General features: G+C 38.4%; 1 protein-coding gene across 2 annotated transcripts in view; it reads left to right on the top strand.

The window, feature by feature from the left end:
- Positions 1-17,071, top strand: part of LOC105217216 (uncharacterized) — a 154,120-nt gene that overhangs the window by 70,633 nt on the left and 66,416 nt on the right. For both annotated transcript variants that reach the window (XM_054225839.1, XM_054225840.1), the window contains 7 exons: positions 4,422-5,321; positions 7,839-8,054; positions 8,177-8,469; positions 8,707-8,845; positions 11,854-13,215; positions 13,325-13,581; positions 16,334-16,582. In XM_054225839.1, coding sequence (XP_054081814.1) covers positions 4,422-5,321; positions 7,839-8,054; positions 8,177-8,469; positions 8,707-8,845; positions 11,854-13,215; positions 13,325-13,581; positions 16,334-16,582 — 3,416 coding nt within the window. The remainder of the gene's footprint in view (positions 1-4,421; positions 5,322-7,838; positions 8,055-8,176; positions 8,470-8,706; positions 8,846-11,853; positions 13,216-13,324; positions 13,582-16,333; positions 16,583-17,071) is intronic.

Genomic DNA, 17,071 nt, shown 5'->3' on the forward strand with positions numbered 1-17,071 from the left:
CTTCATTATTGAATGCACTTCACTACACTTTACTGATTTGATTTTGCATAAATTTAGCACGATTTGAATTTAATGTTTTTCTAATTTGCGAAATCATCAATGAATTAAATTTAGATTATTAATTTTTCTTTAAATTGAAAATGAATCTTTGAATTTTAGTTACAATCTCTCACTTTTGGTGTTTAAATATAGCATTTCCTCTTGTTAAAAAAATAACTGGTCTATTGGCTATTCAATTCATTTATCCTAGAGTATCCTAGTCCTTGTTCATCAATGGTCGTTGGCTTGTTGGCATAGAACAAAGACTTGACGTAGCCCCATAGGAAATAGTCTAACGGCGTCAAATCGCACGAGAGAGGCGGCCAATTGACTGGACCGTTTCGTGAGATAACACGTTCCCCAAACTTGGTTTCAAATAAATCGATTGTGACATTCGCTGTATGGATTGTGTCGCCGTCCAGTTGGACCCACATATTGTCCAAGTCCATACCATCCATTCGGTTATCATTGAGCGGTTGCGATTCTCATTCACAGTAACGTGCCGATTTTGATCATCACGGAAGAAGTACGGCCCATAGACGCTGTCGGCCCATAAATCATGGAGTACGTGGGGATTGCTGACTGACCAATAACGTATATTTTGCTTATTGACGAAGCCATTCGTCAGAAATGAGCCTCATCGCTGAAGATGATTTTTCGATGAAAATCTAGATCATTTTCAAGTTGTTGCTCAGCCCAATTCACGAAAATACGACGATTCTGTTGGTCAAGCGGCTTCAGTTCTTGCGTCAATTTGCTCTTGTGAGGATATAGGCTAAGATCTTTTCGCGAAATTCGCCACAACAACGTCACAGAGATGCCCAACTCTTGAGAACGACGTGTGAGATACTGATTTGTGTCTTTTTCAATTGATCCGCTAGCAACAATATTCTCGACACTACGGCACTTCCTTGTCTCATTTTTCCACTAGACGCTGAATTGTTGATCTGATAGGACGATTATGACGACCATAAATTGGACGTAGCGTTCTTAAAGTTGTAACCTTTGACTCCGAATTTCAGTAGTAAATTTTAATAATTTCGAATCGTTGTTGGATCGTATATCTTTGCACTGTGAAATGGCAAATCTTACTGAAGAGAAATGTCGTCAGATGGCGTCGTTTGCTGTCACTATCGGTCTACTTTTGTTGCATCTCTTTTGGAAAACCCTTTATTTTAAGGTTTCTGCTTATTTTTTGCTTTAATTTTTAATTTTCCTACGATCTTGTAAGTATATATATCGAGACATATCTAATGTATGATAATAAATATAGATCAGAAGCAAGATTCTTCTCGTCATGCCAATAATATTTTGTATGCAACACATGGAAACTTCATGTAGCGGTTATTTTCAAACAAATGATTTAACCCCAGATCGGCTAGTCTTATTAGAAAGCAAGCACTCAGGATTAGTTGTCATATGATTGATAAAAGGTTTGGTAGTATAGCAATGTACAACAAATTGTATTCTTATTCCACTTACACATTATTTTAAGGTGAACGTTTAATGACTGAAAGTTTTTCTGAAGGCTCAATGCTGGAGAGAATACCATAAATTACTGAAGAAGGTTTTTGGCTTTGACCAAAACACTTAAGTGGCTATACCACTGTAACCCATGAATAATTAGGTAATCTTTGTGAATTTTTTTAAAAGAAAGTACTCGAATGTTTCGAGGTTTTTTGGACATAATAATGTATATTTTTATCTATATTTTAAGATTTTTTTTACAAAAATATTGAAAAATAACGAAGTTGTGTGCTGTGTCTTCGGAGGTGCCATTAAAAAAAAGTTCCCCAACTGCTGGCATGATCCGGCCGCATAAGTAGATGAAACAAGAAAATTAAAAAAGGTTATTAAAGTTGAATGTATTTCCTATACAATGGACCTATGATTTTTGAAAAAGTATTAAAAATTAACAAAATGGCTTTGTTCTGAAAAAAGTCGTTTTTTAAGCATATAATGGTATTTTTAATGCCAAATTAACAATTTTCAACAAATCAAGTAGATCGTAGGTCATTGTATAGTAAATATATTCAAGAATATTCAGTTAAAATTTGAAGTCGATGGGTCAATTTCTCATTGAGTTATGATATCAGCAATTTTGAGAAACGTAGTTTCGAGAAAAACGCGTTTAAAGTTTCGACTATAGCGGCTTATGCCATTCAAAAACTATTCAAAATACGACCTTATCGCTTTCACAGGATAATTTTGAAAGTATAAACTATCGAATAAGCAAAAAATAAAAAAAAAAGTATTTTTTGAAAATGCCACACTGGAATAGTCCCGTAACTCAGTCTGGTAGTAAGAAGGGATTGCCTGAATCTTGACTGCCAACTTAATCATAATTGCCATAAAAATGACATGCTATAAATCATCGATAGTACTGCTGATTTCGTAGTAAAGAGTATTTTGCCGTGCCTCTCAATCATATAAAGGGTGATTTTTTAAGAGCTTGATAACTTTTTTAAAAAAAAAAACGCATAAAATTTCGCATTTTAAAAATCTCATCGGTTCTTTATTTGAAACGTTAGATTGGTTCATGACATTTACTTTTTGAAGATAATTTCATTTAAATGTTGACCGCGGCTGCGTCTTAGGTGGTCCATTCGGAAAGTCCAATTTTGGGCAACTTTTTCGAGCATTTCGGCCGGAATAGCCCGAATTTCTTCGGAAATGTTGTCTTCCAAAGCTGGAATAGTTGCTGGCTTATTTCTGTAGACTTTAGACTTGACGTAGCCCCACAAAAAATAGTCTAAAGGCGTTAAATCGCATGATCTTGGTGGCCAACTTACGGGTCCATTTCTTGAGATGAATTGTTCTCCGAAGTTTTCCCTCAAAATGGCCATAGAATCGCGAGCTGTGTGGCATGTAGCGCCATCTTGTTGAAACCACATGTCAACCAAGTTCAGTTCTTCCATTTTTGGCAACAAAAAGTTTGTTAGCATCGAACGATAGCGATCGCCATTCACCGTAACGTTGCGTCCAACAGCATCTTTGAAAAAATACGGTCCAATGATTCCACCAGCGTACAAACCACACCAAACAGTGCATTTTTCGGGATGCATGGGCAGTTCTTGAACGGCTTCTGGTTGCTCTTCACCCCAAATGCGGCAATTTTGCTTATTTACGTAGCCATTCAACCAGAAATGAGCCTCATCGCTGAACAAAATTTGTCGATAAAAAAGCGGATTTTCACATTTCGAACCGAACACTGATTTTGGTAATAAAATTCAATGATTTGCAAGCGTTGCTCGTTAGTAAGTCTATTCATGATGAAATGTCAAAGCATACTGAGCATCTTTCTCTTTGACACCATGTCTGAAATCCCACGTGATCTGTCAAATACTAATGCATGAAAATCCTAACCTCAAAAAAATCACCCGTTATTTTTGGCTCTAAGGTCTCTTGAAGTGTTCTGAGTGTTCGAACAAAGTCGGATAGGTATTTTGGTAGGAATTTAATTTCCGGTTCAGGCTATCAGATCACGGTCAGGCAAAATTGGTTGTCATCAAGATCGCTAATGAACCAAATGTCAGATAGAGTGGTATGCTGTCCGGTTTTCTGTTTTTTTTAGCTCTGAGTTACTCTCTTACTGTGTAGACTTATTTAATTGCTATGTCATAGTATGGCTCAGAAATCATACTTCAAATAAACTTGGTACGAAAGAGGAACTCTATCTCTCTATCTTTAATGTTACAGTCTAACCTAACATAACTAATATCATATGACTAATAAAGCTTCTATTGTTTTTATTGTCCATACGTTTTTCTAAGCTCTCGTAGTATATTAAACAATATGTATGTGTTTAGCATATTGACTAGATTGTGCAGCTCCGAAATAATCCTTATTGCCCAACTGGCTTTGCAACTAACAAGTGTCTTTAAATTATTGGCATTAAATATTAAGTTTCACTGTGGCCTTTATGTAGTCATAAGGTCTACTATATATTTATACATATATGCATATATGTCTGTATCTATTATTTTATGTGTTGTTGTTGCTGTATAAATTTATGCAAAGTAATAAAAACTTATTGTATTTACAATTCTGATTTTTTTCTCTATTTCTCTTCTTCATTATATGCACGCACACCAACACACAACGCAATCAAATTCAACAATCAACAACTGTGGCAACACTCACTACAACAACAACTGCACTGCTGATAACGATGATGATGACAACAACTTTATATAAATGCGGCTGAACTGGCCACCCAAACACTGACACACCGACACCCCAACCACCACACTCACCAACCATATGTGTGTGTGTGTAAATAAAACTAACCTAACCAACTGCAAATGGTGACTGGTGAATGACAAAATGCAAATTGCAAATTGCGCATGGTGAATGGTGACTGGCGAATGCTCGGGAAAAAGGGCGTGGAGAGCTTTTCCGCCTTGTCGCATGCAACGATCATACTGGCGAATGTAATTCTTAAAACTGAGGAAATTTATTTAGTAAATCACATCAAACTTTATTTGAAAAACCATCCGGCGGTGGAGGAGCGTGAACGCGAACGCGCCAACAACCAACGCAAGCAGCAGCAGCAACAACAAAAGCGCGCGGCGCTCTGGCTGTTGGACGGCCCATCGACATCTTCGGCAGCGGCGCGTGCAGCCGCCACAGTAGCAGCCGATGCGGGTGCAGCGTCGAGTGGGGGCGGCGGCGGCGGCATAAGTGAAATTAACTATTTCGCAAAAGTTTTATGCGAAAAGCTGGAGCATTGCTTTGACGCTGTCTCTGGCGCTGGCACTGGCACTGACAGCACGATGCCACCCTGTGGCGATTTGCCCTACTGTCAGTTGATGTGTCGCTTCGTCGCCGTTTTGCATGAGGTCTGCTGTCGTTCGCGGCACAAGGATGCGCTGCAATCGGTTTTTCGTTTGGTACTGGCCGAATCGGCATTGCTCGATAAGTACTGTAATTTCCTGACGATGGATCAGTGGCAGCAGCAGCAACAGAAGACGAGTACGGATGCCGAGGTGGATGCAGACGCTGGCAATGTTACTGCGCTTGATTGTGGCACGGCGGTGCCGGTGGGGCAGGCGTTGCAGTTGCAGCTGGAAGTCTTGAAACTTTTGTCGGCCATGAAATTGCTGGATCCGGTGGTGATGTTGCAATTGCTAAAGCAACAAAAACAAAACGCATTACAACAACTACAGCAACAAAAACAACAGCAGCAGCAGCAACTACAACAAATGGCAACAAATAAAGAGCGACTGAAGTGGTACGACAACATGCAGAGGACACTTCTGAGTGAAATTTGCCAGCAAAATGTAAGTGCCACAGCTAGTAGTACTGATGATAACTGTTGTTAACAAATGCGTTCGGCGCCCATATGCTCGCTGGAGGTAGAGTCCAGCGCTGCGTGCGGGTCTGTGCAACAAAGTTTGTTGTATGGACAAATGTATGCATGTGTGTGTCTCCATGCACCACTTCAGCCGGCTGGAGCACATTAAATTAATTTGAATTTTGTTAAAATTGTGTTATTCTCAGCCGATCGGCTGGTTTCTCCGCCTATCGTAGGCCGTGTTTGCACATGAAAATCACATAGTTGTAAATATGTGCAATGTTGGACCCGTTATTTAGCGTAGCACAACTGAGTCCTAATAAGTTTTAAACACTTCTGCTCGTAAAAGTTGTAATTTTGTGGCTTTTGCTTGTGATTTATGCGCAATTGAGATGCGGACTTGTGCTTGGTCGGCCATGGCGAGGCTTATAGTGAGTATGCGCTCGTGTTAAGGAAGTGCTGATTGCATCTGTCTACACAGTAGTTAAACTAGTCGCAGTTAAATGCATATAATTTACTATAATCATAAGCAGATTAGGAATTTTCAAAGCAACGATGGAATTTGTACTATTTTCGGAAACTTTTATACCAAAATATTAATTTTTAGAACCTTTTCGATATATAATTTTTTCCAGTTGATTATTATTATAAATAGTTATAAAAAATCCAGATTTTTAGCCTAATTCATGACTGCTTAAGAAGTAGTGAGGAACTTGTTCGAAAATAAGGCATTCGTATATAAAATTTTTATATCCGGTACTGATTCAGAACTATTTTGTCACGACTTTGGGTAATTTTGAGATGACTTAGTAAAGGGTTTTTCAATAAGAGTCTTACTCAAGTTGTTTTAAATAAAACAAACATTTTTGGTTTGGGATATCAATGAGATTCTTTATTCCTGTGAAAGTACATTCGATACCATTATGTATGGAACTCGATTTCTTTTGCATGGCCACCACGGGCACGCTTGCAGAAGTCCACTCGCTGAACACAATTTTCGTGAGCTATCACGTTTACCAAACCTTTCAATAAATCGATTGTGACATTCGCTGTGTGGCTTGAGGCGCCGTCCTATTGGAACTACATATCGTCCAAGTCCATATCATCCAATTCGGCCCAAAAATATTCGGTTATCATTGAGCGGTAGCGATTCCCATTCACAGTAACGTGCCGATCTTGATCATCATGGAAGAAGTACGACCCAACGAAGCCGCCGGCCTATGAACTGCAAGAAACCGTATTTTTTTTCGGGATGCAATGGTGACTCATGGAGTTACGTGTGAACTGCTGCCTGACCATTAACGCAAATTTTGCTTTTTAACGAAGCCATTCAGCCAGAAATGAGCCTCATCGCTGAATATGACTTTTTGATTAAAATCTGGATGATTTTCGAGTTGTTGCTCAGCTCAATTCATGAAAATACGACGGTTCTGGTGGTCAAGCGGTTTCAGTTTTTGCGTCAATTTGATCTTGTAAGGATATAGGCCAAGATGTTTTCACGAAATTCGCCACAACAACGTCACAGAGATGCCCAACGCTTGAGAACGGACTGATTTGGGTCTTCCTCAATAGATGCGCTAGCGGCAGCAATATTCTCGAAACTGCACTCTCGGCACTTCTTTGTCTCAGTGACATTTTGGGAACATTTTTTACTGTGTCGACTAGTTGTTGGATCGTATATTTTTCAATAATGAAATAGCAAACCTTACTGAAGAGAAATGTCAAAAGGGCGGGGAAAAATATGGCATCGTTTGCTGTCGCTATCGGTTTTTTGTAGCGTCCCTTTTGAAAAACCTTTTCGTATAAAGCAAATAATCGGGAATTGATTTGGAATAAATAGTATATGACGTTTTTATTTTTTTTAGTATATTCTATTTTTGTAGTATTTTGGGACTAGTTACTACAACTATTACCAACTGGTCCGGAACTAGCCTCATATCTACATTTTCTTCCTAAGTCCATTCTAATTTTCGTGATTTATGCGATCACATAGAAAACTATTTTAATTAAGTCCTAACTGCACTTTAAATGCTTTATGTACGGCAGCCATGTAGACTGCGACAGAAGCGACGAAAAAGCGGGCGGCGGGTAGCAAGTAGTTCGTGCGTTTGCCTCAGCGCGCTCATTACAGCGCCATTTGAAGTGCCACGTGATTGCGGCAACGGCGGCGGCATAGTTCTCAGTTCGGTCCTGGAATGCGCTTAGGCTGCGCAAATATGCTGACCACTCGCTGCGTCGCGTATGCAGCGACTCGTGTGCATATTCACGCGAATTGCCGCTTTTAATTTTCTACAGCTTTTTGTGCTCCAGTTAACTGCCTGAACTCAGGCCGCATCCACTACCCGCCACGTCGCTTGTCTAGCCGAAGATTTGCATTCGTACACTAATTTGTGCATTCTCATTCACTTTTTACGCGTACTCATTCAATTTGTGGTCTAATAATTATTTTCAACGAAATTTTTTAACACCCCCTCGCTTTCTCCCACTCCTCTCTACCTTATAGCCGTATGCGCGCGACTGGTCAACGCAACAAGTGCGCCAATTGCTGGAGTTGGGCGATGCAACGTTTCTGAATTTCCTAATTACGGAGAATTTCGAATTAATCAGCGATTTGTGTGAAGTGGCTGCCGCGCAGACAGCAACGCAGGCGACGCGGGAAGACGCATTGGACGCATTATGGTTGAGAGCGTTGCTGCAGTATGCTAATGCGCTCAACAAGGTATGTGTGCTTATTATTTTGCAGCCTTTATTTGTAATATTTGTTGTTGTTAATATTTCATATTGTTGTTGTTTTCTTTTTTCAAACTCTCAATATTTTTCTCTTCTTCTTTTTCGCCACAGCACTCGATACGCGCGCTGCCGCCTCTACTGCTCCGCTTATGCAACGCCACAAGGACCTCCGTTACCGGTTGTAATCTGCAAATGGCGCTACTTAGTCTACAAGTAGTGCAGCGCTTACACACGCGCAACAACAATGCGCGCGCCTTGCAAGTGCGTTTGGAACGCTTAGCGCGTCGGCTTGTATTCAACTGCAGCGCCGCGCCACTCCAACGTCAGCAGTTATTGCAGCAACTGACGGAATTGGCTGGGGATTCACTAACGGCGCTGGGCAGCAACAGCTCATCAGCGACTTTGTAAGTTGCCGCAGTGCTCAGCGCTTTTCAATGAAATTGAAAAAATGAAACCTGAGTGCCAGTAATCACTCACTGCACTTTCTATTTTCAATTCATTGATTTGCTGTTTGATTGTTTTTGTTTTTTGTCTTTTTACATTACTTTTTCTATATTTTTCCCATTATATCGCCATATTTCTTACTTACCACTGCTTGTTCTTTCTCTTTTCCGCATACCGTTATCACCGTTATTGAGCAGCTGGCAGCAATTGTTGTTGGACACTCAAGAATGCAAACTGGCTGCTCAACCATTAGCAGCGCTGAAGCAGGAGCAACAGCAACAGCAGGAGCTGCAGCTACAGCAGCGCATAATTGACGAGAAGTGGCTGTTGAGCCAGGTGAGTTTATCGCTAGCATGCTTGAGCGCTACTTGTACGCTTCCGCTTTGTTGCCCATCAGCCAACGGTGGCACTTCGCTCTAGCTGGGGTTAAGCAGTGATGAGTTGGAATCATTCACTTGTCATGTACACTCGTTTTTTGCTGTTCCCTTGGCATAATTGCTCGCCATTAGTGGCATGCACTTGTTTATTTATTTATTTTTATTTTTATTTTTAATATTTTTATTTATTTTTTTGAAATATTTTGTTTTTATATTTTTTTTATATTTTTTTCTATATTTTTCCTTGTTTTTTCCATGCTCCTGTAGTGCTCTCCTCTTGCATTTGCTCATGTATTATATTTCCTTTTAGTTGTGTTCATAGTTATTTGCCAATTATTTCATTGATTATACAGTGGAGCGTTTTTATTAGTAGCTCTTATTGCTCTCTCATTGTTGTTGTAATGTCAGTATGGCATTTCATTTGCATATTTCAAGTCTCGCGCAATCACGTTTCACAGTTATTTTTAACAAGTTGTTGTTGTTTTACTTTTGTATTGCCTTTTTTTTGTTTCATAAAAATCACTGGAAATATTATTAGAAAAAAATGTGAGTTGGCAAGCCTGCATGCCTGCATGCAATTACCAAGGTGCTTAACTAAATTGCTGTTTCAATATTTTATGCAACTAATTCCGTGACTGCGCATTTAAAAATGCAATTTCCAACCAACCGACAACTGTTCAATTCAAATAAACGAATTTTTCACAAATCAAGTGGCTGACGCATACAAAGTGACAAAGTGTTTACCGTTTTTAATCAGAATTTTTGTTAACAAAAATTGGCAAAAATTAAAATAAAAAAATATATGTATATTAAAAAAGCACTTTATTCATATTTCAGTTATTTTTTAAATTTTGTTGTGGTCATAATTTAATTAAGTTTTCTAAAATCACTTTATTTTGAGCCGTTTGATTTAAATATTTTTTTGTTAATTTTTTTCAATTAAAGTCTTCTGTCTGTCAGAATTTTATTGCGGTGATCGGTGCGCTGTATTTATACAGGATTTATATTGCAATTATTATAGAAAGTTAATCAAACTCTTGCTTTTAATTTTTGTATGATTTATGTTTTAATTGTTTAGGGTTGCCAACTTTTAATTGCAAACTAATAATTATAAGTTTCAATGTACAAGTCTTGCAAAACTCTTATAAAACGTATGACATTTGAAACTTTGAAAATACAAAATATCAATATGGCAGCGCCTTTTTCTAATGAGAATTATTCAAGCATAAATACCTGAACTGCACCTTTTGATAAAATGCATTTAGGTTAGGTTATTCTGGTGGGCCAATAGGCCCCACATAGACCAATTATGGTCCTTAGCGATACCAGATGTAGTGCCTTCACGTATTCTCTGAGTAATAGTTATCGTTTAGGATACCAGCGCTTGACGCGAATTTTAAGAGTTTATGAGGCCTCACTAACGATATCTCCTCTAACCTATCGTAGATACCTGAAGCGTTGTTTTGCTAGTTCAGGATAGACGCACAAGAGATGCTCCACTGTTTCTTTGGTGCCTTGCTCTTGAAACTTCCTGCATTCCTCCCACTTCCTGCATTTATCCCGATATGACAGCCCATCTAATAGGCAACCTTTGTTTGATATTGCTTATTGAACCTGGAAGAATCGGTCTTTTGCCCTCTTTTTAGCTCTTTGCCCAAAAAAATGCGGTGAAGATTGAAAAAAGTGAAAATTTAGGGAACTTGTTCCATAATACATATTCATTTAAATAAATGCTGAATGCCTCTGAAATCCCTCTCTTCATTTTCATTGAACCAACAAATGTTGTAGGTAGTTCAACACTATATTGAAGTATCTCTAAAGAAATCTTGTGTTTCTTAACATGAATTATGGTGACCTCATTTTGTAGGTGTACAAAGGTGTCGGCATTTCGGATGCAGATTTCGTCATCACGTGTTGTGGCACGTTCTTACAAACCAGATGGGAACTGGTATTTAGTTACTGCTATGAATGTGTTAGTGAGGGGTTCTTTTGTCTGACAGTTCAAACACTGACCATAGACGGAGAGAGCCCATACAACCTACCTTATGAAATTTCAATGTAACTGAACAGTCATCACCGCTTCTACCGCCCGCTACCATAGAGACGAGTCGGCCGCTTCTCACTCTCGAGCCTCTCAAAACTCAGGGTTGTCAGTACCGATGTTTTGTAGTAATTAAAAAGTAAACTTTTGCTGCTCAGCATTACAGAGAAGAGTGTTAAAGAGAGGAGAGGAATTCGTTAAGGAACTGCCTCTGCTTCCAAATGAATCGAGACTTTAATCCGGCCAAGAATTGTCAACTTGGATTCGGATATACGCTCATCGAAATGATGTGTTTTAGTACTTGACAATGTAAGATCCGATTGATGGTAGAAAAAGAGAGGTTAGGTAATCAATTTCTAATTACATATATTTCTGAGTGATAAGGCCCAAAAATTATATACAAATTTTCGTAAAAAAGTGATATTAAACGACTTTTCGTCAATATATCTCTTAGAATTCAGACGTTATTATGCATATATACCTCATAGAGTATTCTAAGCATAAGTGTGTAGGAGTATTGCGGAGTTTTTAAGAGTCGTTTACAGTGCTTTTTAAGGTTAAAGGCTACTGTGACTAGCTCATAGCATGCAGGTTTTCGAGTTTAAGCTGAGAATCGTTGAGTCATTGCCTTCAGTTGCAGATCGCTTAACATTATTTAAAAATCTGATCCGAAAAGCAACTCGTTAAGTGTTGCGCCCAAAGCATTTTCATGAAGTATATCACAAGAACCCTAGTGAAGACAATTACTTTGCATGCGCTGGATTCACAACTAATTCATGCCTTGCCATCTTTTTCATATAAAATAATATTATTTTTTTTTAATTTTTCTTCTTTTCATATTTCCTGTTGTAATCTGTTTGCAAACAAATTGCCATCCTCTCCGTTGTTCCCCCACACCTCGCTGTCTTCTCGCCAACCACTCGCAGTTAATTAAATTCTCCGCACAATCGGACTATGGCGCCCAACAACTATCGCGTATTCTGCTGGAGATACAATCCGAACAAAAACTCTACAAAATATTCAGCAGCGTTGAGTTCGCGGTGGCGCGAGTGTTGCGGCATGCAATTGCCAGCTCAATGCAAGCGATGCTGGCCGCCTTTCGCAACAACTGCATACAACATAATCCGCATATACACTACATGCAACCGAATCCGTTAGTGCGCGTTACGCTGGCCGTCTTGATGACACGTATTAGCGAGGAAATTGCCGCAGCAGGCAACCGTAGAGACCTACACATACCAATTATGGCAACGCCGAGCGCTGGTTTTACGGCGGAGGCGGTGCCGACAAGCGGTGATACCGAGGGGCGTGTGGTCAGTGCCGATGGTTTTTACTTATGTGACAGTGTGGCCACACTGTTGGAGCAGGTGAAGAAAGTGGAGGACACCGCATTGCTCTACATCGAGTCCAGATTCATCGATAAGTTTGTGCGCGAGCAACTCCTGCGGCACGAACATGTGGCAACACTGTTGGGCTTCTTGGATTGGTGTTGCTGGCAGGCACAGCAACTGCTGCAGCAACAACAGGAACAACAATGCCAACAACAACAACAATACACACTTGCATTGTTGCAATGTATTGCGGCATTGTTGCAACAACGCTTCATCTGGACGGAACTTAATCAAATGGAAAAGCCAAGTGCCGCATCGATAATAACAACAACAGCAATGGCGGAAGGTAATGCCGCTACGGCAGCACAGAATCCCAGCACCACTGCTGGTAGCCTATTGTCGCCTCAACAGCGTAATTTGTTGTTGTGCCGTGTGCTGGACGTCTTGGTATTGGCCGCCAGGCAGTCACTGCAACACACCATCTTCTACAAGCATTACAGGCAACAAGCGATAGTGGTCGACGGCAGTGCGAGTGCCGATGGCGACACACCCATCGACAGTGAGCAGCAGAATATCTTCAATGCATTGTCTGCCGCAGCGGCAGCCACGGCTCTGGAGTGCGCTTTGCAAACAAAAGACAACGCGTCGGAAGACAGTGATGTTGCCATCGGACGCCTGTTGCAGGCGTACGCACCGCAGGCTGTTTTCATAGCGAAATTGATAGAGATGCGCGCCGAGGAGACAACGAGTGGAGCGGCCCATCTCTCAGCCGCCTACCTCACCGGTGGCTCAGGCAAAGGTGTCTTCTCTTTGGGCAGTGTAGGCGGTGCGCTGAGTGGTGGTGGCGGCAGCGGTATGACTTCAGGTGCTGCGGGTGCGGTTGGCGGTGCTGCTGCAAGTGGGGTGCGTGCGGAGTTCGATAATGGCAGCAATGCCGGTGGCATCCAAATACCAATGGTGAGTTGGCGGAACATGAGAAATGTAGAGATTATGCTGTTTTTTGCAATTGTTGCTGTTGTCTTCTTTGCCTGTTTTAAATCTACCTCTTTTCTTCTCCTCTTTGCAGCACATTTTATCCATGATTGGCACTGCAGTGATGCGCACGAATCAGTTTTATGCTTATGCCGTAACACCGTTCGAAATAATACAACAACAACAACGTGAATTACGTATAGAACAATTGTCACCGGCCAAACGTGCTGGTCAAACGTCACAAACAACGGCCTCAGCAGCAACAACGGCAGCCGCTTCGAGTGGTAAGCTGCCAACGATTCCCGTGGAGAGTCTCAGCGATGTCGATGTGCTACGGAAATTCGTGAAGAGGTAAGCTTCAGTTTCAGTTCTTTTGAGACATATGATTTCTCGCAGAGCTTCTTCTCTGAATGTTGGAAGTAGATGTCGAAGTATTGACGCTTGTTGTTGTATCAGTTTAAAGAAACCGTCACAAGAAAATAGGATAGACATTGTTATTTTCAAGGTCATATAATAATTTTAACTGATATTTCAGATGTGATATATGGGGATCTGAAGTCTCTGGTTCTATAAGTCATACAGACTCTTTTTTATTTCATTAATACACATCGGTCAACCAAGTTCAAATTTAAATTATCCAACAAGTCAAAATGCCTCACACATGTTTTAGTACCGTTAGTAGACTAGTTCCATTTTTGTCTGCCTCGCTTGCCAAAGTCATTGTCAACAGCAGCTCAACAACAATTTCCGTCTTATCATCCAGATAATTCGTGTTTTGGTTTCAGTTTAGTTGCTGTTGTTGTTACAACTACTATCTCGTCTGTTGCAGACAACTTGTCAAAATGTCGTTGCCACTACAAACATGAGACAAGGCGGAATTGTGTGAAGTCATGCACCGAAAAGGAGCGACAAATTGTGCAGTGTTGCTTACATGTGCATGTTGTTGCAACATAGTTGCATCATACTCACTAGTTAGTAAAAAGTTGCTCAGAAAAAGTGGTTGGTGATTTTGAAAGTGTTCGAAAGGTCTGTGAGTTTTAAATGTGTTACTGTTCAAAATATGCAAAAAAGATCATGAAAGAATATAAGCATGTTGTTGTTGATGTTGCATCAGCAGAAAAAAACTTGCAAATTATTTGAAGAATGCTGCCTAGTTGATAGTCTTTGACCAAATAATGCTCCTGGTTCGTTCCTTTTACATAAACTCGACTCTCGCTCGATCGTCGATAACTTTGTTCAGAACCTTACCAGGGGTGTCTCAAAGTATAACATATAAAAGGGTTGGTGGTCCTGAAAAAGTTGGTATACTTGTTATATACAGTTAACAAAAGAATCTTTGAAAGCTCTAGAAAATCAGAAAAATTGGCATTAATCCATAACTTTCAGTGAAACTAAATCCGTTTCAACCATCTTCTAACGGTGTACTGTGAACAATCCGAGCTATATATTTCGTTCCTGCTAGTTTAAGTTATTTTCCATTTTGTGCGTCATTTTGATTTGAAATATATTATTTTTGAATGCTATTTACTATTAAGGAAAATCAAATTAAATACAAAATTATATAATAAACAATAATTATTTAACATAAACTTAACGTAACTTAACTTCAACTTAGAAAACTTATATACTTAACGTGGACTTAGTTAACTTAAATTTAACTTTAACTTTGTTAATTTAAACTTAACATAAGTAAACCTAACTAAACTTGGAACATAGTTAACTTAAATTTAACTTAAACTTAACGTAGCTTAATTTCAACTTAATAAATTTAAACTTAACCCAAATTAACTTGAACTTAACAAAAGTTAATTTAACTTAGCTTAAACTTAACATAACTTGAACATAGTTAACTTAAACACAACTTAATATACTTAACCTAACTAAACATGAACATAGTTAACATAAATTTATATTATCTCAAACCTAACGTAACTTAACTTCAACCTAATAAACTTAAATTTAACATAACTTAACTTGGACTTAGTTAACTTAAACTTACTTTACTTCAACTCAGGTTACCTTAAATTAACCTAAAATAACTTGAACATAGTTCATCTAAATTTAATTTGACTTAAACTTAACGTAACTTAACTTTAACTTAATAAACTTAAACTTCAACTTAGTTAACTTAAATTCATCTTATTTTAACTTAAACTTAACCTAAGTTAACTTGAATATATTATTGTTAATCTATATTTAACTTGAATTGAACTTAGCGTAACTTGACTTAAACTTAACGTAACTTAACTTTAACTTAATAAACATAAACTTAACATAACTTAACGTAGACTTAGTTACTTTAAACTTACTCTACTTCAACTTACTTTACTTCAACTTAGGTTACCTTGAACTTAGCGTAACTTGACTTAAACTTAACGTAACTTAACTTTAACTTAATAAACTTAAACTTGAACTTAGTTAACTTAAACATACTTTAATTCAACTTAGTTGACTTGAACTGAACATAACTTAATCTAACATGAACTTCAACTTTAACTTAAATTAAATTATACTTTCAAAACGATTATTTTATACGAATTAACCCTCAAAAGTGCTTGAGTAAACATTTGACACATAAAATGTATTGTAAAAAAATTAATTTTTTTTCTGTTGAATTATCTATTCAAAATCCAAAAAAAATAAAGTTTCGAAGATATAAGAGGGTTACAAAGTTTTGAAAAATTTAGCACATATTTTTCCAAAATAAGTTATTCGTGGCATATTCTCCTCTATATATCATATTTTTTATGCTCTCGATAGAAACTCTCCCAACACTTTTTCTACACTCTAGTGTTAATTAACATCATTATCGAATTATTGCGTTGCTTATTAATGCCTGCAACAGTCTGTGGCGCAACTTAGTTGGTATTTCATTAAATTTACTCATTTACAATGCGACGCCAAGAGCATTGACTCATTAATTTAATTAACTAAATAATTATGACTTTTACGCAAACTTAGTTGAGGCAATTAACACACCATTTATTATATATACATCTACATCTACTATGCTTATTAACATAAAAACTTTATTAGCAACAAATGTATGTGTGTTAATGTGCTTGCTTCTAATATGAAAACCCATAATTTACTATTATTGCAGATTATCAATTTTTGGCTTTACCACACGTCAACAATTCGAAGAGTACTTTATGACATTCCTGCTATTAATCAATAAAGTTTACGATGAGAATATGGTTGACGAGCAGGAGCAATTTCAAATAAGATCCACATGCTTGGAAGCGATTTTGGAACTTTTAATTACATATAAAACTTTTCCAATTGTGGGTAATAAACTTTCGCATTTTCATCATACGACACGGTGGACTCGCATTAATTGCGACAGCATTAGGTGAGTTACACACACACATACATTGTGAGTGTGAGTGTGTTAAGGGAGTATGTCTATGTGTGCCTGAGTGCCTGAGTGCCTGCGTTTGAATCGTCCAAACGCATAACTTTCAATTGTTGTTTGCTGTAGTCAAACTGTCAACCATCAGTCAGCTTGGCCAAATTTCATCAAATACTGTTGGCGAGTGGCTCTCAGCCGCTCTGAGTTCTAAATTGCTCATTAGCAGAAATGCATAAATTTATATGGAAAAAAGAGCACTTACAACAACAAAAAATATAGAAAAATTTTGTTGGCCATGTTGCGATAGTTTGTTGTCAACTTGTTTGTAAAAGTTGTTTTTGGTGTGTACTGGGAGAATGTCAACTACCAGCCGCAGAGCTCAAAAAAGAAGAGAGACTGAAATGCGTTAAAGTTGAAAATTAGTCAAAGGTTGATTGTGGCTTTTTTAACCTGTTGTTGTTTACACGTTACTGGTTGGTACTATCATTT

Source organism: Zeugodacus cucurbitae, chromosome 2 (genome assembly GCF_028554725.1).
Source record: "Zeugodacus cucurbitae isolate PBARC_wt_2022May chromosome 2, idZeuCucr1.2, whole genome shotgun sequence".
In the NCBI taxonomy this organism is placed as follows: Eukaryota; Metazoa; Arthropoda; class Insecta; order Diptera; family Tephritidae; genus Zeugodacus; species Zeugodacus cucurbitae.